The sequence below is a fragment of the Kogia breviceps genome, chromosome 1, assembly GCF_026419965.1.
Source record: "Kogia breviceps isolate mKogBre1 chromosome 1, mKogBre1 haplotype 1, whole genome shotgun sequence".
NCBI lineage: Eukaryota > Metazoa > Chordata > Mammalia > Artiodactyla > Physeteridae > Kogia > Kogia breviceps.
The window spans coordinates 128,634,303-128,658,425 of record NC_081310.1 but is presented as its reverse complement, the minus strand read 5'-3'; the positions used below and the strand labels follow the sequence as shown (position 1 = coordinate 128,658,425).

Sequence of the window (24,123 nt, the reverse complement as noted above, 5' to 3'; positions counted from 1 at the left end):
TTAAAAAATTAGACTTTATAAACTAATATTAACATCTCTCACTAAAATATTACGTGGTTAATAATTTGTACATCTTACATGAGAAATTATACTATAACAATGCAACCCACATAAAAAGATTTCCTCTCCTGAGTTGAGGAGGGGAGGCAGGGAGAGGGCCATAAAGCCTCACCCAAAGAGTTGAATATAGATGTAACATGTGATCTTAGTGTCCCGAGACATCCCATAAAGAGCCATGAACTCACATGCTAGGAGACTGTTTATATGACTCATGTTAATTTGGAATTCATCACTCACCTCTGTAAATAATGTGTATAACCAGTCATATATTTCTTAAAAACATGTGACATGAGAATTTGGCTAACCAATTAAAGTAATTGTTTCAAGGATGTTGAAACCATTGATTATAATTTAATAAATATATCATTGATGTGTTATGACTATAGGTAATCTAAAAGAAAAAGTTAAAGATTAACATTCATAACTAGATTGTAAATATTATATTTTTGGACTACTGGGTGCTTGTGATTATAGCAAACCAAAAACAATCATAATTACAGGTTGCATGCAACCTTTGCAGCCAAATATATTTCAGAATACATAAATTTTCCAGATTTTAGGACACTATAGTGTATATATTATATATAATGTGACATCATCAGGGTCTTGGGGAAGCATCCTGTAAACAAATCATTAATATTTCTGTAGTGAAATAGAGAAATATTCACAATAAATTGGATAAAGACTATAAACAACTTCATGTCAATTCAGATGTGCCAATAAATGGGTTACTTTTATTTTTATTCGTTTGAGTTTTCAGAGCTTTGGGATTCAGTAATTGCAAGTAGGAGTGTGTGCCTGTATAATCTGTTTTCTCTGGAAAACCTCTGATTAGCATTAGGCCAGTCCAATCTATATGTCGAGAGAGAAATGATCAAGGAAATCCACATGAGCAAATGCAAATAAGCATCACTATTAAAAGCGTTAAGTCCTGGTAATGATGAGAAGGACATGCTAGAAAGTCAGGACAAAGATATCTATAAAAAATTCCAAGAGCAGAAGTAGCAACAGGAGATTTATAATTAGTCTTGAAAAAAGAAACGAAGGTAGAGCATCAAATCACTTATTTTCTTCACTTGATTTTAGCATCTTCCAGCCACAGTATCATACTTCCAAAGACACATGAAGAAATTGAAGGCCAAGGATTAGCTACCTATTCTATATGAAATAATGTTGATAACTACTAACCTCTGTGTCAATGGGAAATTACATTTATAGTTGTGTTATATGAATTTTGTAGAAGAATATGAATTCATTATGATCAAACTGCATACAGCATTCAGATTAAAATGGCAGAATTCTCCGTAATATTCATAAACATCATTTCATCATGAATTATCTGATCACAGCCCCTAAATCTATTACTTAATATCACAAACTATAAATAATTGCTCAAATCATTAAGTTAATAGAGCAGTTAAATAATATACAACAAGCTAAATTAAATCAAAATTGCACAATGGGTGATGAATAATGAAACAACCGATTTCTCACATCACAGATTATATAAATTATTTTCTTAATATCACTTAGGTAATTTATATGGATTAATTATTATGTCAAGAGCTAGTGGAGTCATGATGATTGATCTGATATCTTCTGCCAGGAAAAGGCTACCCTTCCTATCTAGGGCAAAGGTGCAAAAGAAACTAAAGTGTTTGATCAAAAACCACTATTCCATATTAGTTGAGAGTTATTCTGTCTTCCACTGAAAATACATTCTGATTTCATTGATAATTATTATAGTAAACAGTAACTTTCTTTTGAAGAATTTCCAAGCAGTAGTTACTACTGACATTATGAAAACATTCACATAGCCTTCTGAGCTAAAGATCTCCATTTTCACAGATGAAAAAATAAAAGTACAAAGTCCAGGGTTACAGCTAACTTATACTATTTTCTTTAACACTATTTTGTATTTTAAAAGTGTTTTTGTGTGCCAGGACCATTATAATTGATTTAAAAATATTAGTTATTTCTAATGATTCTCTATGGTAGGTATTATTATCAGCTCCATTTTAAAGATGAAAACACCAGAGTGCACAGGAGTTAAATGCCTTGCCCACAGGCACGTAGCTAGTAAGTGGCAGAGCCAGGATTCAAATCCATTTGGTCTCACTCCAGAACCAGTGCTCCCAGCAACTATACTATACTGTCATTTCTGTGTGAATCCCAATTTTAAAACTAAAGGATATAATGATTATACTCATTTTTTTCAGAAATATAAAGTATAAAAAACCTAGAAAGTAGAAAAATATTATATATCCACAAACCTAAACTTTTTAATAGAAGCAGAAAAGGCTAAAATAAAACTTTTTTAAAGTTGTAGAAAGGAAAAGAAATTCAATGTGAACTAGAAGAAGCATATAAAGTCACATTGAAAGAAACACTTTGCTTCCCTTAAAGCAAGTGCTGTGGGATATTTTAAAGCATTACAGGGAAACACAATGGATTATTTGCCTTAATATCTCCATCAGTATCTCTTGGGAGATCCCACACTAGCTGAACATCAAAGATTATTTTTGAAATGTTCTTTGCAATGAAGTTAAATAATACAATTTGATTTTTTTAGCAGGAAGAATCTCTAGAAAATTGATCTATAGACTGTATCTAAAGAGTTTGTGCTAAAGCACCAAAAAATGTGAAGTTTCCAGCTTTATTTTTATTGTAGTTTACTCTCGAAGTACAAAAATAGCTAACTCGTAGCTAACTCATCCCAAGGAGAAACACCTCAGACTACCCTATTTGCGTCACACACATACCCTTACTCCTCATCTCTGAGACTAGCTAGGCACATCTTCACATATCTATCATATTGGGGAACACAAGGTAAATAAAATTCATCGCCATATTTGGGCTGTGTTCTTTTTAAGTTTTTCAAATTGTGGTAGAATATATATAACATGAAGCTTCTTACCATTTTTAGGTATGCAAGTTCAGTGCATTAAATACATTCACAATGGTTGTGTAACCACAACTGTGATCTGGTTCCAGATCTTTTTCATCATCTCAAACAGAAACTCTGTACCATTAAACACTAAATCCTCATTTCCTCCTCCTCCAGTCCCTGGTAGTCTCTATTCTGCTTTCTATCTCTATGAATTTGTCTGTTCTAGGTACCTCATATAAGTAGAATCATACTATATTTGTCCTTTTCTGTTTGGCTTATTTAACTTAGCACGTTTTCAAGGTTCACCCATGTTGTAGCATGTATCAGAATTTCATTTCTTTTTATATAGGCTGAATAATATTTTATATTTATAAATTTTATATAATATGTAACAGTATTATATTTATATTTATAATTTTAAATAGGCTTAATAACATATGTATATTCCACATTTTATTTATCCATTCATCTGTTGATGGACATTTGGGTGGTTGCCACCTTTTGACCTCTGTGAATAATGTTGCTATGAACATTGGTGTACAAGTATTGGTTTGAGTCCTTGTTTTCAATTCTTTGGGGCATGTACATAGGAGTGGACTTGCTGGGTCATATGGTAATTCTATATTTAACTTTTTGAGGAACTGCCCCTGTTTTCTACCGCAGTCACACCATTTTATATTCTGAACCAGTGCTAGCTTCTCAATGTCCTTACCAACACTTATTGTTTTGCATTTTAAGTATAATAGCCAGTACATTGTATTGTGGTTTTAATGTTGATTTGGGGGGAAGCCCTAGTTTCAAGTCCCACCTCTTGTCCTATGATAGCAACATGGATTTGGATGGGCCATTTAACCTCTTTGGGCCTCAGTTTTCTCACTGGTGAAAAAAGCCTATGCTTTTTTCTGCCATGCCTGTCTCACAGAGTATGGAACCAATTAAACAGTGCACATAGGTGGAATATTATTATTTATGTGTTATTAACATCAACCTTATTAGCCACACCATGCCTGTTTTAAGATAGATGTATCAAGCTATCTTAGCCTAAGATCAAAATGGTACCATGCATTTAACCTGATTTTTAAAACTTTTTAATCTTAAAATATAGCACACATTCAAAAAGTACATAAAACATAAACATAAATGTCCAGTAAATGAATAGTATAAAGTGATTACTTATGTAACCGCTACCCAGGTTGAATGACTGAATATTGCTAGCACCCCAGGGCCCTGTATTACAGCACCCTTGCTCCCCATAAAGTTACCCACTATCCAGACTTCAATGGTAATTACTTCCTGTTTACCACCTAAGTGCACATTCTGTAAACACTATAATTCAGTTTTCCCTGTTTTTTTATTTAAAAATAAATAGAATGAAGTATGTATTCCTTTGGATCTGGTATCTTTTGCTCAACTTTTTGTTTGAGACTCATCCATATTGCTATGTTTACATGCAGTTTGTTCATTTTTGATGCTGTATAATATTTCATTGAGTGGACATTACAAAAAATGTGTCCATTCTTCCAGAATAGACATTTGGGTTATTTCCCACTTTTAGCTATTATAAGTAAATGCTGCTATGAATAATTCTAATTATGCTGTTGATGCACATGGGCATACATTTCTACTTAGAGTTACTGGGAATAGAAGAGCTGAGAAAATGGTAAACCTCAGTAGGTGATGCCAAACTTTTTTTAAAAGGTAACAATTTTCACTATCATCAGCAGTGTAAGAGAGTTCCCATTACTCTACAGCCTGATCAACTCCTGGTCTGAAAGATGGGTTTCCCATTTCCCTGAATATGAGCTTAAACAGTTTTTCAAATATTTGCTGTCTTAAAAAAAAAACTCTTTTGTGAAGAGGCTCTTCAAGTATCTTCCCCATTTTTCCATAGCGTTCTATTTTCTTCTTAGAAATCTGAAGGAGTTCTTATACATTCTGTTTAACAATCTTTTGTAGGTTATATGGGTTGCAAAACCATCTTCCATCTTGAGGCTTGCTTTTTCAACTTCTTAATGGGGTCTTCTGATGAACATATGCTCCTAATGTTAACATAGTAAAATTTATCTTTTCATTTATGACCTGTACTTTTCAGCCTGATATTTTATAATCTTTGCATACCTCAAGTCATGAAAATATTCTCCTATATAATCTTCTCAAATCTTTTTTTTTTTTTTTTTTTTTTCGTGGTACGCGGGCCTCTCCCTGTTGGGGTTTCTCCCGTTGCGGAGTACAGGCTCCGGACGAGCAGGCTCAGCGGCCATGGCTCACGGGCCCAGCCGCTCCGCGGCATGTGGGATCTTCCCAGACTGGGGCACGAACCCGTGTCCCCTGCATCGGCAGGCAGATTCTCAACCACTGCACCACCAGGGAAGCCCTATCTTCCCAAACCTTTAGTTTTGCCTTTCACATCTGTGTACTCAATTCTTTGGAAATGATTTTGTATATGGTGTAGGTAAATGCAAGTTTCTTTTTTTATTATTATTTGGAAACCTAATTGCCCCAGAACCATTTGCTTAAACAAACTTTTTTCCCATTTGTTATAAGTTAAGTGTCCTTTTGTCATAAATCAAATCCCTACATATGCCTGTATCTATTTATGACCTTTCTGAATGGTTCCATTGGTCTATTTGTCTATCCTTTTGGCACTCTTACACTGTCTTAAGTTACTATAGCTTTATTATAATTCTTAGTACACTGTAGTTAATAAATTCTACTATTTTATTATTCTAGTTCAAGAATGGCTTATCTATTCTTGACCCTTTGCTCTTCTGTATAAATGTCAGAACATGCTTTGGTCAAATTTTGCACCCTCCAAAAAACATTGTTGGAATTTATATGAGGATTACATTGAATTTATAGATGTGAAGAACTATTTGAGAAGAACTGACATAGTCATATCAATTTCAATGATGAATAAGGTATAACTTTCCATCTTTTACATTTTCCTACTTAAAGGTCTTACACATTTTTGTTACATTTATTCCTAAGAATTATTCTTTGATGCTATTGAAAAATGATATTGTATCTAAAATGCCATATTCTAGCTGTTTGTTATTAATATAGAAAAAATACAGTTGATTGTATCCCAACTTTGATTTTATCAAAATTGTTAAATTTACTTAATAATTTATCTGTAGATTTACTTAGATTCTGTGAACACAATCATATCCATTAGTAATGAGTTTTAGTTCTTTCTCTCAAATCCAATGCCTTTTACTTCTTTGGCATGCTTCCTTGAACGAGCTAGGTCCAATACAATGGTAAATAGAAGTGGTAATAACAGGCAATCTTGTCTCGTTTCTCATCTCAGAAGGAAAGCCTTCAACATTTCACCATTAAGTATATGATTGTAGGGTTTTTGTAGTTATCCTTTATTAGATTAAGGAATTTCCATTTTGTTTCTAACTTGCTAAGCATTTTTTAAGCATGAATGTAATATACTGAATTCTAACAAGTGACTTATCCATATATTTTAAAATGATTTTTTATTCTACTAAAATTACATTGATCACTTTTTAATGTTATTGTACCATTAAGTTGATGCAATAAACAAGAGTTAGTCATGATACATTATTCTATTTAAGGTTTCTGGGTTTGTTTTGCTAGTATTTTATGTAAGATTTTTCCATCTATGTACAGGAGTGAGATTAAACTGTCATTGTCCTTTGCCATAATGTCCTGGTCAGGTATCAAAGGTATGGTAGCCTCATAAAACAAGCTAGAGAACATTCCTTCCTTTTCTCTCTTCTCTGGGTGCGTTTAATTAGAGAGAATTAGATAGTAATTCTCTCTTCTCTGGATGGGTACAATTAGATAGTAAAGACCTATGAATCTGGACTTATCTTTGTGGGACAGTTTTAAATGATTGATTCAATGTTTTCAATAATTAAGAGTATATCTTCTTCTCACTTTTGGTAATATGTGTTTTTCAAGGAATTTGTTAACAATCTAAATTACCAAATTTATCAGCAGGAAATTATTCATATTTCTTATAAAATTTTCAATATTTGTAATATCTGCAATAACATCTCTATTTCTATTCTTGACGTTAACTATTTTTGTCTTTTATATTTTGATCAGTCTCACCAGTTGTTTATCAATTTTATTAGCCTTTTAAAAAACCCACTTTTGCCATTTTGATCTTTTTTATTCCGTTTGCATCATTATATTAATTTCTGCTCTCATTTTTATTATTTCCTTTTTCTGTATTCTTTGGGTTTACTTTAATATCATTCTGTCACCATTCAGGATGGTTGCTTAGACCCCTCCCTAATATGTTCATTTCAGTCTATAAGTATCCCTATAATAATGATTTATGTACATACTGTGTTTTTATTTGTAATATTTTTGTTATCATTCAGTTAAAAATATTTTCTAACATTCATTATGATTTCTTCTTTGACTCATGGGATATTTAAAGTGTAATTTTTATCTTTCCAAAGTATGGATTTTCTGGATATTTTGTTATTTTTAATAGCACGTGATGAGAAACAATACTCTGTGTGATTTCAATTTTTCAAACTATGTTTTATTACTCCACTATATAGTTGATTTTTATAAAAAATGTTTTTAGCCACGTAAATGAGCTTATATGGAAGCTCAGTACATGAAAGATAGAAATACAGAAATGCTGAGACTGAAAATTGTTTGGCGATCCCAAAGCTTTCCAAATAAGTCTAGTTACAGTGAAATATTGAGCTGGTCCCAAAGACTCTAGTATCTTGGAGATATGGGTATAGATATAGATATAGATATGTATATAGAGACAGAGATAGATAGAGATAGAGATGACCATCTGGGTGTAAATATCAATTATATTTGCTTAGTTATGAGTCTACCTCTGAGAAATGGCTTCTCGGTATGCCTATTAAATTGTTATTTCTGTGAGACTGAAAGTTTGAAGGCCACTCTCTTCCATGTAATAGGTGACACATACACTTTTCAGCCTCTTAAGAAATATCCTGCAGATATGTGGTCAAAATAAAGATGGTACATGAACCTGACTGATGTTAGCTCTATTTTCTTCTCTTTTAATTTTACAGATAAATTAGCCAAATATATATCTCCTCATAAAATATTTAGGTATACCTTACACATTATTTATATTAGGCATATTTATATTTACTTATAAACATAAATTTATATGTTACCAGGCATACTTCAAAAATGAAATTTATCAATCTATTAATAAATATGAAATTAATTGACTCCTACATATAAAGTAAAATGCTATAGGTTCCTAATCTACAAGGGAAAGAATATATGGCTACTTTTTCCAAGTTTTAAAATTAATGTGACATTGACTTGGACTTTAATAGCTAGATATTAGGAGAACATGTTTCTCTCTCTTCTTTGTTTCCAAGTAAAACTTTCACCAATATAAACTTTCTGGACTCTTACCAGAAATGAGTTATCTAACTTGCAGGTTTAAAAGAAGGAACCAGGCAGGCTTGGCTCAGCCCCTTTCTCTTTTTGGGTCAGCTTATCTGCAGAAAGATACTTGCTCTCCTGCCAACATTAATAGAATTAGACTTCATGGGATAGTGCTAGTGGAAGGTTTAGATTGATCCAGCTCTGTCTTTGACTGGACAGGTACATTTAATTCTGAAATTCAATATTAGAAAACTCACTTGGCTCACATCTACTCCATGTCCCTCAATAGCTTTCCTCAGTAATGACGCTACATTTTGATGATCACCTGTCTGACTCCTACATTTCTCTCTCAAATGGTTCTGAACTTTGGAAGGAATGAAAGACTGGCCCACCCCTCCCCTAAAATGCTTATAATCACTACACTAGGGTCATAGTGAGTGTTTATCAGAGTCCAGAACTCAAAATTCCAAGCTGAGGAATATTTCTTCTGACCACTAGACACGGAAGAAAATAAAAAGGACTGAAGCAACTGTAAAGTATAATTTCTCCCTACAGAACAGACAGGAAGACTCATCCTATTTTGCTCACCCACAAAAGTTACAAGATCCCTCAACAGAAAATGGGTTTTGAAATCAGGAATTGCAAGAGGATATTAAAGAGTTTGAAACCATCCTTCCTAGACTGGAATTTAAGATTTTCCTGATGATGCTCCCAGAGTTTCATTCCTTAAAGAGAAGGCTCTTCATTTATATGTTGTAATGTCTTAAAGATGGCCATCATTCTTTAAATCATATGAGAATATTAATGAAATATAAGCTTTATTCAATAATTTGCTTCAAACCATTAAAATTGTAGAATATAGCTTTGATATTTACATATTTTAAATATTAATGTCTAACTTTACCATTTTTGTGATCAGTCAGCTTCCGTTTGCAGGGGGAGAGTTAAAATAGGTTAAAGGTACTGCATTATACTACTATAGTAGAATGACAGAATACAAGACAAACAAACATTAAAAATATATCTCTCAATACATTTTTGTGAAAAGTGTTCCAAACCATTCTGCTGTTGAAGGTCAATTTTGTAGAAAGTTAGCTATATTATATTCCCTGTGATCGTTTGAATAAACATCAATTTCTAGATGTTTCAAAAAGAAAATCCAAGTTATGGTAGTTTCATTTTTCTCACCGTCTATTCAACTGTTAGCAGATCCTATTATCTTTTAACTATCACTTAGTTTTTCAAAGTCATGGTTTATTCTCTTCTATCCTGACAGTACTACAACTTACACATACTAAAAGTCACATATTCGTCTTTAATTCTAAATGGAACGACTGTCTTGAGAAGTGCTAAAATGTATTTCCTGTTTATTAATGTATCTTTGCAGCTTAAAATATTTTCATACTTTTGGAAAACTACCTATTTTAACTGGACAATATTTATAAAAATACAGTTTTTAAATGGAACTTAAAATCCACCTCCCACAGATCTGTTTGGTGATGAAGGGAAGGGAATAGTAGAGGCATACTGAACAATAAATATTAAACTAAAGGCATCTTCTCAACTATATTAGGATAAAGGACAAATGTTGAAATATCCCTATTGGGGGAAAAATTAAATTTATTACCCTATTTATTGTATGCTCTTACTTGGCTTTTGAAAGCAAAAGTATATAAGTTAAATAATATCATCTCCATGTAGGTTATTTCTGTTACCTCCGGGTTTGTGATTGCTGTCCTTGTTCAGTCCTTTAAAGGTAAAGATTGTTCAAATTAAAAGAATCTTATAGATAATAGCATGTTTGAATTTTTAGTCTTTAGCTTTTTCTCTAGCCATATAGACAAAAAGAGACTTTCAATTTCAAACTGCGTTGTGGCATTACTTTATATAAAACTCACAGGGTCTAGGAAATGTAAACCAGTACCTGGAATTACCCCAATTGGTACCAATGCCTGAGAGTGATCCTCTTGAGTCAGTTGCATATTTGTAAACCACTAGCAGGCACTGTTTACAAAGCTCGACCAGGCGCTGACAACATTGGAGCTGCAAAGGAGTCACCACCTCCCGGCTTTTACTGAAAATACTCTCCCAAGAGGATCTGTTGGCATGGAAACAGACATGACCTCATGTGGCTGTTAAAAATGGCAACCAACTATATCACTTACCTAGCAACAAACCCATTAAAAAAATGTAGAAATGGCCTCACACATTTGAAGCGACTACAGATGGTTGAGAGGTATAAAGTAAATATACAAATTGGGAAATTAATCTTTACATTAAAAAAAACACAACATAGAATTCATATCTTTAAAGACTTCACTGCTGCTAGCTCTAAATAACAGGATGGTTTTGCAACACCTCCTAAAAATTGAGTTACTCTACATTAAAGTAATTGTAAAATACTGAGCTAATTTCTCACAAGTTAGGTATGCTAAGAACTTACATTTTCTAGGAAGCTACATTTATTTTTATATTAATAATAATCCCACAAACAAATTAAAAAGTTGCTGCAACTTAATTTGTGATCTCTTAATTGTGATCTCTCAGATTCTCTCTGAGAATTTAGGTTAATCCTTTGCTTATGACCACCCCTTTTGAAACACTTTCATATGTAATTATGTCCATGATACTCCTAGAGCACAGGTTCTATACTGTAGAAGTAATGTAATCTCCACAAGTCCTGCCCTACTGCAGTTCCAAAGGTAGTGTCTTCCCTCCGTCAGTGCATTCAGCTTAGTGCACAGCAGGCAGTAGTACATACTGTCTTGGTAAATTTAAATGCGTGCATGCGTGCGTGCATGCGTGGTGCGTGTGTGTGTGTGTGTGTGTGTGTGTGTGTACACATATATATGTATTCACAGTTCCTAAGCTGATTGTCATGGCCCAAATCAGGAAACATCTTATCACCCTACCACCATCGAGAAAGGGAGAGAGAGACAGAGAGAGACTGACTTATTTCCTTAGTGTAACTAAAACTCCTTTCAATCCTCAAGGGGAAGGTTTGCTTTAAGACTTGGTAATGGTTCAAGTCTCATTTTACATAAACCAATTCGCTTAACCCGCAGAGAGAGAAAAGACTAGATTTTCAGAAAGAAAAAAATATTAAGGAAAATATTTTTCTGAAGAAATGTACTTCCCAGTGGGAAATTCAAAGATTCCATTTTCAATCTTCTGTGGATATTTGATATCTTTGGAATTTTAAAAAAATGCTTTAGAAACTCAGAAAGGTATTTTTTAGTAGAAAGGCTACTGTTTATTTTTTCAGGAGAAACATGGGCCCAAAAAGACAGCATGTCATCAGTGAATGACAGATTTTCTTAAAGGGAATAAGATTCAAATAAGTAGATTGAAAGGAATAACTTTTCTTCCACGTTCTAAGATGTTCAGGGCTAAATACAATACGGTTTTTATTATTTAAAAAAGGATTAAAAGTTACCTTCGTTCAAGAAACAGTAATATGCTAGTTAAATTAACTCTAAAAATTTAAATTATTACTAAATATAAGAAAAACTAGATATGATATGCATGTGTTTGTATCTCTATATTTGTGTTTATATAGATATAGCTCCAATTTACTTGATGTAATCAAGAAAAACAGGAGAACACCAATTAATAAGGGAATATGTTTATAACTAATAAGTCTTGATCTAGCAAGGCTTACGTGCCTGGGCCCAGAGAAATCAAAATTTCATACAAACGTAAACACACAAAGAAAACATTCTGACTCTCTGACTCTCAGCTGAGCACTTTTACTTTCTCTCCCCTGGGATTCTGGGTATTTCTGTAAAAGCCTACCTCCATCACCACCCTCCCCCCTGAATTTGAATATATTTATATTTTGATACTTTGGAGCCATCTGATTAGATTCACTATCAGGTTACTCACATCACAGTAATTTTTCTTTTGCTGACTTGGAGTACAGACGTAAGAAAAGAACACATAAAATGGAGGAAAGGCAAAGGACCTTCTTTAAATAACACCTTAATTTGATGTAACACTCTGAGTAATATGTGAGTTATAATATATGCAGCTTTGGCTTCTCATTCTCTCATTGTTCCTTAAATATTTAAAATAAACATGAATCAAGGTTCTCTACCTAATTTTGGTGTGTATGTTCACCACCACTGACCAAAGACCACATTCTACTCTATTAATCCATATTTAAGTGTCAAAACTCCAGAATCACTCATAAAGAAAAAAGAAAATGACCAGGATTTGCTTTGTTTGGTACTAGGCTAATGGCAACCCCTCTGCACAAAAGAAACCTATTCTTCAACCTGAATGTTTTTGAACCGTGTCCCCTCCCTCCTACCCACTACCTGGCACAGCTGAATAATATGAAATGCCTCTAGAACACTACAGTATCTCAATTTTCAATACTAACACAAAAAATTTTAAGAAGGTGAAAGGATGGAGAAATAATTTAAAATACCAGTTCCTTTATCAAAGAACCCAGGGTCTTATCTGCCTGCTTTCTAAATCTAAATTCCAAGGAAATGGGAGGGCCAAAATCTATGAATTCAAAAAGAAAAATTAAATGGTTAAAAAGTTCTCTCCAGCACTCCCTAATCCTCAGAGAAATATGAAAAGAAATGACTTCAAATGACATTTTTAATAATATAACAATAAGATACAGAATACTGAATAACTTCCCAGTAACAAAGGGGAATGATTAATGAAATCCAGAGACTTGAAAAGCCTCATATTATCCAGTAATCCAATAATTTTTACCAGCTTTTTCATCAAAATATTTAATAAAGCAGCTATCTAAAAAGTGAAACATTCATTTCTTTCTCCTCTGGTAGAAGCCCTAATGAATGACTGAGTAGCCCGAAGAAGAAAGGAAAGTAAAAAAAAAAAAAAAAATTCTGGACTACACCAACTGGATAATCAGCAACAGAAAGATTAATGAGCTGAAAAGTATGAACAACGCAATATCCAGTAGAAAATGATATGAGAACAGTAAGATTCACATCATTTTAAGTAGTCTATGTGATACGCATACATTTTCAGGTAGGCATATAATTCAGCCTAGAAGCACACTGCTGCCTTAGAATATTCCTTACAATTTCTTATTTTCCCGAGATTGCAAAAGAAAAGCTTTTCTATGACAAACTTCCATAGGAAAATGTCTTTGGCTAAAGGGTCGAAACTAGATTCTTTTCTTTGGGGTTTACATATCAGGAGTTTGAGTGGAAAGAGGGCTTTTCCAAATAATACATTCCTTCTCCCATAGTCCCCCTGCCTCCTCCTCTTTGCTTTACCTGGCAAATTCCTCTTCTTCCTCATCCTGCAAGTCTAAGCTGAAATATTGCTTCCCTTGGCCACCCTTCCTGAGCTCTGTGGCCTGAGTCTGAGTCCCATAGCACCTAGGCTTCCCCTAGCTCAGTAAAACATGGTGGATAATTTTATGCATGAAAATTCCGAGAGCTATTCCCCTGCAGAGGACACATTCAGAACGTGGAGCATCATTCTGAATAGCACTCCCAGGAGGCTGCATGTGATAAAAACGGTCACTGAGCACAGGCTTCAGCAGCCTGGAAGAGCAAGAGAGGGGGATGAGGGTGTTTTCTATTTGATGCATCAGCCAAACCCCTGGGCCAATTCTAGGAAAACCTATGACAAACATCTACAATATTCTTTGAAGTTTCTGGACGTGGACAGGGAATGGTTTATTCATTTTGTTTTATTATTGAGATGTTGACAGGCAGAGGCAGGAATCAAGGTGGCCCAGAGTTATTTGGACTATTTTTTCTAAGAGTTTTACACCTAACTGTGAAAGACAGCTGCACCTTTTATTAAAATCTTTCCTTTAGAAATGAGCTAAGAGTAGATTTTTACCTAGACCACTAGGCTGTTAGATCAAAGGTTAAAGGAGTATATACATTGACTAGATACGATTCAAAGAATAAGCAGAACTATTCTGGGTCCAAAGTGACAATCAAACACACACAACACTATGTTACTTCACTAAGTTGAAGAAGCCTAGGAATGCCATTTGTAAAGGTACCAAAAAAAAAAAAAAAAATCTGATGTAAAACTTACCTCTACAAGCCTCCAAGTTTTTAAAGAAATGGATGGAGAGTGGAGGTCAAATTGAACTCAAAGCTACTCCTGCTCCATCTGTTCCAGTGCAATGGGCTGGGGATTGGCCTAATGCTATGGGGCTTGCAGTATAGCAAGCTTGGCAACCACGGGCAATGCTGCTTTGAGAGGACTGAATAAAGCATAGAGTTAAGAGCTTGGGCTCCTGACTCAAACAACCTGGGTTTAAATCCAGGCTCACTATGAAAACTTGGGAAAGTTATATACTTTATGCTTCAATTTCTTCCTTATCTATACAATGAGGATAATAATAGTTTACTCAAAATATTGTAGTGGTAATTATAAAAATGTTTAATATGAAAAACAGTATCAGGCACTTAGTAATCTTTCAATAAATGTTATTTATATTCTTTATGATTACTAGTAGTAATAGAGATACCACCGGAGAAATCTGAGGGGGAGTAGTGTGCTAGGTACAAGAGAAAAGGATTCTGAATGGAGTCAGAGTAAATTACCAAAATAGTGTCATCAGTACCAATTTCAGTAGCAAACTATCTCACTGCCTTCCATTTGTGAAGAGTAGCTGAAATCCATGTTCAACATTCCAACCAATGGATCAACAGACAGAAAAAAATTCTAATTATGACTTTAGATTAAGAGAACTTCTACAGACAGCCATCAACTAAGGGCCATGGAGTACAGTTTCAAATGTTTCACTTAAGTCTCTGTAGAAATAATTTATGGCCAAGATTATTCTCAGATTTCATCACAACCCAGAGCACCTTGTGAATTCTCCCTGTTGGTGAATGGTAGCTGAGGAAGATTATGGTGGTGAGAATAAGTCTGCAAATGGTATAAATGATTCAGTACTAGATGACTAGAATATTTAAATGGAAGACATTCAGAGATCATGTCAAACTAGATAGTCTGTTAAGGTTTTACCAAAAAAAGGGCATGGTCTAGGTCTTTACATAGGATTTAAATAATGCAGAGGGGATTGGAGAAATGGGGTTGTAGAAGGCAGCCCAATCAGGGACTCATTGACACTAACAGTTCGGAGGCAGAAAATGACAAATTTTTAAGATATTTGAAAAATAATGAATTTGGTTTTGGGGAGCAAAGTTTAAGTAGGAGAGTAATGAGAGAGGAGACTGGAGAAATAAGAAAGAATCAGCATATTAGAGAGTCTTATATATCTCTAGATAAAAAGTCTAGACTTTAATGATGAATGAGGGAAATCATTACAGATTTTAGGAAATGACTCTGACAGTAGGATGGATAAGAGAAACAAAAAATTGGAGGCAAAAATGCCTGGGAATCTATTAATTTCACTTAGCCTTTCTACCAAAAAGGCTCCTCTTCTCTGAAATCCTACAATAATGTATCTATGATCTCCTTCATAATCATGATTTTTGCATGTATCTTATTTTATCTATTAGAGACAGCAGAGTTTTATTGTTTAAGAGCACGAAGTCTGGGACCAGGCTGCTTAAGTTCAAATCCCAGTTGCACTAGGTCCTTAGCACCTATCTGTGCCTTGGTTTCCTTATCTATAAAATGAAAATTATCATAAAACCTGCTTCAAAGTGATGTTATGTAGATTAAATTACTTAATACATGTACAGTGCTTAGAACAATGCCTGGCACATATTATAAGTGGTATAGTGTTAGCTATTATCATTTTTAAGTTTCCTCAGGGCAGGATCTATGTCAGATTCAGCTTTGTATCTCCAAAAGTATTTAAATTATCAAGTAAATACTTGATAATTGTGAAGAACAGTGAAGAACAATCTACAATTAAATAATTGGTAATTGTTAAGAATAATGAAAAACAATCTAGAGTAGCCACAGTGGGGATGTGGCAGAAAAACTAACAAGATTTAGCACATGACTGAATAAAGACAATGAAGGAGAACAAGGATGCAGATGCCCCTGAGATATCAAACCCATGTGATTGGGAGAATAACAATGGGATTTGGGGAAGTCCAGAAGGGAAGCCATTTCTGAATAAAAGGGAGGTATGGAACGTTTGGTTTTAGATACCTTGAAGACAAAATGACAGTGAGTCACAACAGCTTTGACAGGACTGAAAGTCTGGAGAGGAGCAGGAGTGTAGCCATGATTTTGGAAGTCTGCTACATAAAGGCAACAGCAGAAGAGCTGTAAGGATACAGATTTGTAACTGAGATTTTTCATTAATTAAGACTACTTTCTCTCCACTGAATTCAAATTTGTTGGGTGGTGTTGTGTTCATATCCATCATCTCATCTACATCTGCTTAAATGCTATAAATTATAGTTGAGTACTGAAACTTACATGCAGTTACAAATCCACATTTTAAGAGATTAAAGAAATTCAGCCATTTTATTGGGCTAACTTTATAACTAAATAGTAAAATATTAAAAATGACAATAATAAAAGATAACTTAAAACTTACCCTGAATCACAGAAACAGTTCCACAGTCCTTGGCCATGACTCCAGAGTAAGCGATTAAAAACTCGGTTGAAAATCCGATATAAATTTACTTCCTCGACATCAGGTACCTTCCAGATGCGTGGAAGAACTGTACGAACACTTGTTTTTACTATGTCCAAAACCTAGTGGAAAACCCAAAATATTTCAAAACCTAGGTGTATACGTGTGTGTCTAAAATTCAAAGATGAATATATATAATTCAAAAATGAATGCACACACACACATACTCACTCACTCACTCACTAAATGACAGCACAGAATGAAAAGTCCAGAAATAGATCCAGTAATTATGAAACTCAGGTATATGACATACGTGGCAAGTCTGACTCACTGGAGTAAGAAGAAATTAAATTTAAAAATTAAAGTTAAGTGAAATTTAAATTAAATCAATAAATGGAGATTTTTAAAATAGTAATCTTCATGGCAAAATAGATGAAGTTGAATCATTCACTCAATTCACAAAAATCAACTCTAGAGTGATTAAGGTTTTAAGTTTGAAAAATAAGCCATTAAATAGCTTAGTGAACTGTATTAGTGAATATCTTTTAGACCTTGGTTTAGAAAAAGGTTACTTAAGTAGCAAAAAAGTATAGAACAAAAAAGATTAATAGGTTTCCCTTATATTAAAATTAAGAACTTCTGGCCATCAAAAGATACCTTAAAGGAAATAAAGATCAAGTTACAAACTGGGAAAATACATTCAAAACATATACATCTAACAAAAGATTAGTATCAGGAATATATAATGAATGCCTAACCAATTGTTAAATATACACCAACAAATTAACAGAAAAAAATGGACAAAAATACATGAACAGGAATTTCACAAAAGAGGAAATAAATATGCCTGATAAACATAAAGAATAAAAATTAAGACTATAATAAGACATCATTTCCTACCCATTTAATTGACAAAAATTAAAAGTCTGACAATACCAAGTGCTGGAGAAATATGGATCTACAGTATCTCTTAGACTTGTTGGCAGGAGTACCAATTGGAAAATAGCTGGGCATTATCTCCTAAAGTTGATAATGCATATACCCCAAGACCCAGAAAGTTTATTCCTAAGAGAAACTCTCTCTCAGGTTAAAAACAAGAGTCATGTACAAGAATGTTCAAACAGCTGTTCACAATTACAGACACCTTGAAAAAAATCTAACTTTCCATCAATGAGAGAGTGAATAAGTAGTTGTATACTCACTCCCTTGGACTTTTATACAGCAGTCAAAATGAATGAAATAAAAGGACACACAACAACACGAAGCATCTTAATTATTAATGGTTAAGTTTTTAAAAAATACATACCAGTCATTACATACAGTATGAAACTCTTTTAATAGAAGTAAAGACAATTAAATTTTAAAAACACTTATGAGGAATACACATAGATATAATAAGAATATATAAAGAAAGAAAGCAAGGGATTGGGGAATACTGAATTTAAGAAAATGGCTACCTGAGACATGAAGGGCCAGGGGGATGGAAGGTAGTCATTTGATAAGATAATAGATTATTGCCAAGATACTTGATTTGGGTGTTGGGTTCACAAATGGTACAATAACTTAAAAACACTAACTAAATAAAAGCAGACCATATATGGACCAATAATGAGAAAGTATCATGAAACAAGGCCTAGGATTAATCTAATTCTAGGAAACTAAAATCCTAGAGGTTCTGAAAAATTTATAAATCCCAAAAAGCTACTCTGACTAATTCAATGTATTTAATACTTTTGCAATTCACGTATTTGCAACGAAACACTTTTTTTAAAAAGTAAATATGAACAAATACAGTTATCTTAATTTCAGTTCACCAAAGTATATTTTCACTTCTTATTTTATCTGTCTAATTAAAGGAACTCCTTGTAAAGATGAGAGTGAGAGATGAAAAGAGAAAAGACTTTCAAACATAAAGACTGAATGAAGATTCGATTTTTCTCCATAGGTACAAACTTATAGAAAATTGGGAGCTTATAAATGAAGAATTTAATTTGTTTCTCTTTAAAACAGCCATATTTAAAGAAGTGATATTAGTTCTCTCTGATAAAGGCAAATTTAGAAAAAACATCCGTTTAAAAATCAATTTAGGGAAAAAATTTCAAAATAACATTTTATTTATAGAAGAATATCAACTACAGCTTCTCACAGTGAATTGTGTAAGCAGCATGATTCCTTCCTTTCCTGCTCCAGCTTCTTTCACTGTGAAGTGGGAACAGTATGTAAACTCTACAGGCGTCAGGGGTGTGTGGGCTGAAGGGCAGGAGAATGAGGAGAGATAATGCAATCTGTAATAAAGTAGCTTGTGAAAAAAATTGTCCTGGAAAAGCTTGTTATTACAGATAATGAAAGCTTAATTATGAAGAGGGATTTAAAATTTTTTGATATGAGTTATTCACAATAATACTGATTAATTTGGACATCAGACATTAATTCATACCTTTTACTTTTATACGATTTTCAGTTAAGCTAATAGTTTAACCTTTTATATTTTTAATGTAGAAAACAGGACTCATAATTGATGTGATACAAGAATCAACACTAGCAGTAAACGGTAAATGTTAATCAATTCTCTGCTCAATTTCCCTTCCTCCTTTCTATGTATTAGTGAGTAATAACAGGCCAAAAGTCATAATGCAGGAAGAATTTAAAAAGCAGCAAAGATAACCCATAAATTGGTTTCAAGAATAAACATGAGTTCTACGTAATAAATGAAATTTAAATGTTAACAATACTGGTAATTTTAACATTACCTTCATTTCATATTCTATTATTAAATAATTATTCAGCTTTAAAGTGACACAGCATTTGAGATGATGGGTTATTCGTTATTTCCTTCTGAATATGCGCACAGTGAAATGCATACGATGCGAAAGAACCAAAGAGGAGGGCAGCTCACGTGAACTGGCTGCCTGTTCCACGCCAAGCACTGCTCTCCGTACATCACTTAGAGGAGGCTCTCTTGGCCACTACTCTGTATATGCTTTATTCTCAATTTCGAGGGAATTTTATAGCATGATGGTCTAATATACTAGCCTACACATGGCTAAAAGCAGCAACTTTGGAAAACAGCCCAGGAGTTAGGGATAGGGAATGCAGCAGCTCCACTCCTAACGTTTCCTCCAACATGGAGATGGATAAATCTTCAGGCCTCTTGCAACCCAGCAAACAACTCTGCCTGAGGAGTGATCTCCCAGATTGTGAGACCAGCATGGTCTGGGCAACCCAGAAACTTGCTCCTTCTTTGCCAGAGTACCTCCTGGGAAGATACATTCTCCTTTGCTTCCCTTCATCTTTCAATTTCAAGCTCTGGTCCTGGAGAAAGGAGTAGGTTAGAGAGACCTGTAATTTGGAGGGTACGAGGGCATATAAAGCAGGGAAGCAAGAGCCCAAACCCTTCATCTCTCCGAGTCTTCACATAGCCTCTCTCCTCTGCCTGGAACAGTCTTGCCCCATCTGTTCACCTGGTGAACTTCTATGTTTTACCTCAAACATCACTTCTCCAGGGAGACCTTTACCTGCCACTAAACTATTGTATGATCCCTTAATGCCCAACTCTTCCCCTATTAATAATTATCTCACTTTATTTTAATTTCCTGTTTAGTTAATGGAGACTGTTAGCTACATAAAAAGAGGAATTATACCAGTATACCTACCATGTCCCCAAGGCTCAAAAGAGGTCTAGCACTTAGTAGGTGTTTGTCTTAGTGAAAATGCTTCTTGCAAGAAAGTGAAACCTATGCAAACAAGGTAAAAATCAGAGCTAACACTTATTGAGGGCTTACAGTGGACCAAGCACTGTTCTAATCACTTTTACATATAGCAATTCATTTAATCCTCAAAATAAAAACATTGAGATAGATAAAATTGGTCCACAATCCCTTTCCAAAAATCTTGAGGCTAGATTTCATAATCATACATATTACTATTTCCACAGGAAAACGTGAATATTCAAACCAAGAGACAGACAAAAATAACAAATAACTTCCTGTAGGGTCACTGTCTCCAAATGAGTTCCGGTAGGTTAGGTTTTGCTGCCTAATGGTTATGAAAAATGTTTGGTTTAGAAAACATTTTGGATCTCATTTTATGGATGAGAAAACCCGGGCATAGAGCAGATAAGTAACTTACCCAAGATTGCACAGTTAGGTAATGGCTAGCTATGTAGCCAGACCCATGATCTTAACCACTACCTGACAATGCCTCACAATTAATTTGATCTGTCCTGGTGCCAACAGCAAGATCCTAGAAGAGATTGTCTCTTCTTAGATTCAGATTCACCTCTAGTCAAGTAATACTTGGGAAAATGGGTGGAGTCACTGTGTACAAACAAGGTTGCCCCGGCACCCCCTTCAATAAGGCCATGCAGTCCATCAGGAACCAGTTTGCTTACAAGGCCATGCAGATAGGGAGACAATGCCTGTACCTCTAGCAAAACACTGGCTGAGTAATTTTAGGAAGGCAGAAAACAGGCAAGAAATCAGACTGGGATGAGGTAAATTAGTGTCAGTTCTATCTGCAATTCTGTTTGGATTTCTGGGTGTTTTGGGGTTAGAAGTAAATGGATGGGAGATGAATAACTTGTGAAACACAAAAACAAATAGTCAGCAAGGTGCCCTTTGTGTTTATCTGTGGACTCATGTGAGGCTAACTTATAGAATATGGGTATCCATTTCCTGACATTGTGACTTCTAAAAGCATCCCAATCCAACATCAAGCTCTCCAAGGGAAAAAATAAATGGGATATTCAGTCAATGAAAGCATTAATAAAATGAAAAGATTTATCTTTTCCATATGAAATATAGCACATTTGAAAGCATAAAGCACACAGACAAATTCATATTTTGCAAGAACCTACAGATGCTGAATGACAAACTGCTCCATATGGCTGAACAGTTGGTCCTAAATTAAAATTATGGCATGAGGTGAGGGAGGTTTAGAAATAACATTAAAATCACTACATGCTGTACTAAAGATGTATGCAGCAGCCATGACTATAGGGTAAAGCACCTTTTCTGATGGAAAATGAACAGCCCTGTACAGCATCTATGTCAGCCCAAGTGAAAAAGAGACGGAAAATAATAACATCAAAATTCATGCAGAAGCAGCTACAGTAGGTATGTAAAAAATTGCTATTTAGAGAAGAAATACTTGATAAACACGGATTTCTTAGAACCCTAAAATAAATGCAAATATTGTACAGCCTTATTATCACTACTTATTTCTCTTCCTTCTCCAATCTTAGTTTATGCCTAGATATAAGAGAATAAACTTTTCCGAAAATTTGGCATTCTTCACAGCCCACCATCGCTGCGATATTTTCATACTTCAAGTATATTCCTTACAAACTATATAAAGCAACTGCATTCTTAGCAGAAAGCTGAATTATGCTAGTGTAGAGTTACCAAAACATGACATTAAGTAAGATTAGCTGATTCCATCTTCACCTGGTAAGGATTCCTTTCAGTAGTTTAGTCCTACATCGTTGACCTTTAAATTTTACACCCATTAAGGAAAATTTGAAATAAGACATGTGGAAGAGTTTGTGTGTATGGCATTCTAATCTTAAGAGTTTTGCAACATTCAAATGAGCAACTAGCAAAAGCTTTGATACTGGAGCAGAAAAAGTGAGATACATATTTCAACAATGCTTTCTAAATGGAATGAAGAGATTTAAATGAGAGTCTTGTGCATTCCACATCTAGAATTCTTCTTGGGACGTGGTCGTCTCTCAATCAGTATTGTTGAGTACATGTTTTAATGAGCAAATAAATAAACGAATGAATAAACAACTCTCAAAATCCCCAACAGTGCCTAGTATAGTTCTTGTACAAAATTGGCAACCAATAAATGTTTGTCAAATTAAATTGTATCACACACAACCTCTGTGGTCGTCATGGAGACATGCCATTTGAATCAACCAGCTTCTAAGAGTGCAGTTAGCAGACAGCATCCCCATTCAGGATCCGTTACAACAGTCAAGCCAAGCTTATACTCTCCCCAGACTGCTCCCGACCAAGGATTGAGCATGGTTGGGATACCAGAGGGGGGATATTTCTGCCCAGTGTGATCCCTCTATCAGGCAATCCGTGTTCTGGGCTCCCCATAGCCTGACAGGCCTTTCTCAGAACTTCACTAAAGTCTGAAGATCTTCCTCCCCAATCCTCCTGCCTTCCATTTACCAGTGTTAGACCAATATTGCAGGTGGAAGGCTCTTCTACCTGCTCAAACTCTCTCTCCCCTTTATCTTTCTTGGGTGTCTTCTCTCATAAATGTCTTTCACTTCTAATTCTGTCTTATGTCTGCTTCCCAAGGAACTGAACTGACATAGCCATCCAATGATTATTGACTATCATCATAGTCCAAAGGATAGATCTGATTAATCCACATCTAGATGTTAAATTGGTTAAGTTCTTGGCCTTCTAAATGGGTAACTTTTAATAATACCTAATTCTACATTCTAAAGCTGACCCACATTTCTAGGTTTCTTTTTTGTCTTGGATGCAGTTTCTAGCTTTATAAAGCAATAGCACAGGTTTCAAACAGATAGTCAAATGAAGAGTCAGCATGTTACAACCCAGCAGACAAATTTTTATACTTCATTTATACACATTCTACATAAAATAATTCTACACATGAAGAGTTCTTAGTAAAATAAAATACATCAGAGAAACAGCCTGGCATGAAGATCCTTAGAAGGAAAAAAAAGTCACCTGCATTTTACACCTTCTAAGCCTAGAGCACCTTGCCATATGATGGCTTACTTCCTCACAAGAACTCTCCAATACTTAATGCTACAAACCTCAGGGAAGTTGTGAGAAGTTACCTGCCCCTGCAAAAAGGGCAGGCTCAGTACTGCACCCAAGTCCATAAGACTACAAGTCCAGTTCCTCTTTCCACTACCTATTATTGCCCCTTTAGTTTAATATCAACATATAAAAGCTTTAAAAAATTTTTTTCAATACACTTTGCAGCTAATTATTGTATTGGCTCTCTTGTTGTCAAGAAAAAAAAATATTCCAGTCAGTCAGTCATCCTCTGATCCCACTTCACCTCTGACTTCATCTGAAATAAACAAGGTAGGGAATAATGTATAATATATACATTATTATAAATATATAAGGAAGTCTCATCCATCGCTATATATCTGGGAAATTAGAGTCTGTTTTGGGGAAAAAAAGCCTTTTAAAGAACAAAATCGTTGATGAAAGAACAGGAAACAGAGTAATCATAACAGCTGCAAGAAAAGTTGCTACAGATAAGTTGCACACTGTGTAAATAC

The 24,123-nt window shown here is 34.4% G+C and overlaps 1 protein-coding gene across 6 annotated transcripts in view; it reads right to left on the bottom strand.

Moving 5' to 3' along the window:
* Positions 1–24,123, bottom strand: part of TTLL7 (tubulin tyrosine ligase like 7) — a 150,962-nt gene that overhangs the window by 2,136 nt on the left and 124,703 nt on the right. For 4 of the 6 annotated variants that reach the window (XM_059047473.2, XM_067043669.1, XM_067043682.1 and 1 more), the window contains 2 exons: positions 16,806–16,966; positions 10,248–10,421 (listed from right to left, as the gene is read on the bottom strand). In XM_059047473.2, the coding sequence (XP_058903456.1) occupies positions 10,248–10,421; positions 16,806–16,966 (335 nt within the window). The remainder of the gene's footprint in view (positions 1–10,247; positions 10,422–16,805; positions 16,967–24,123) is intronic. The other 2 variants (XM_067043699.1, XM_067043686.1) reach the window with 1 other exon arrangement.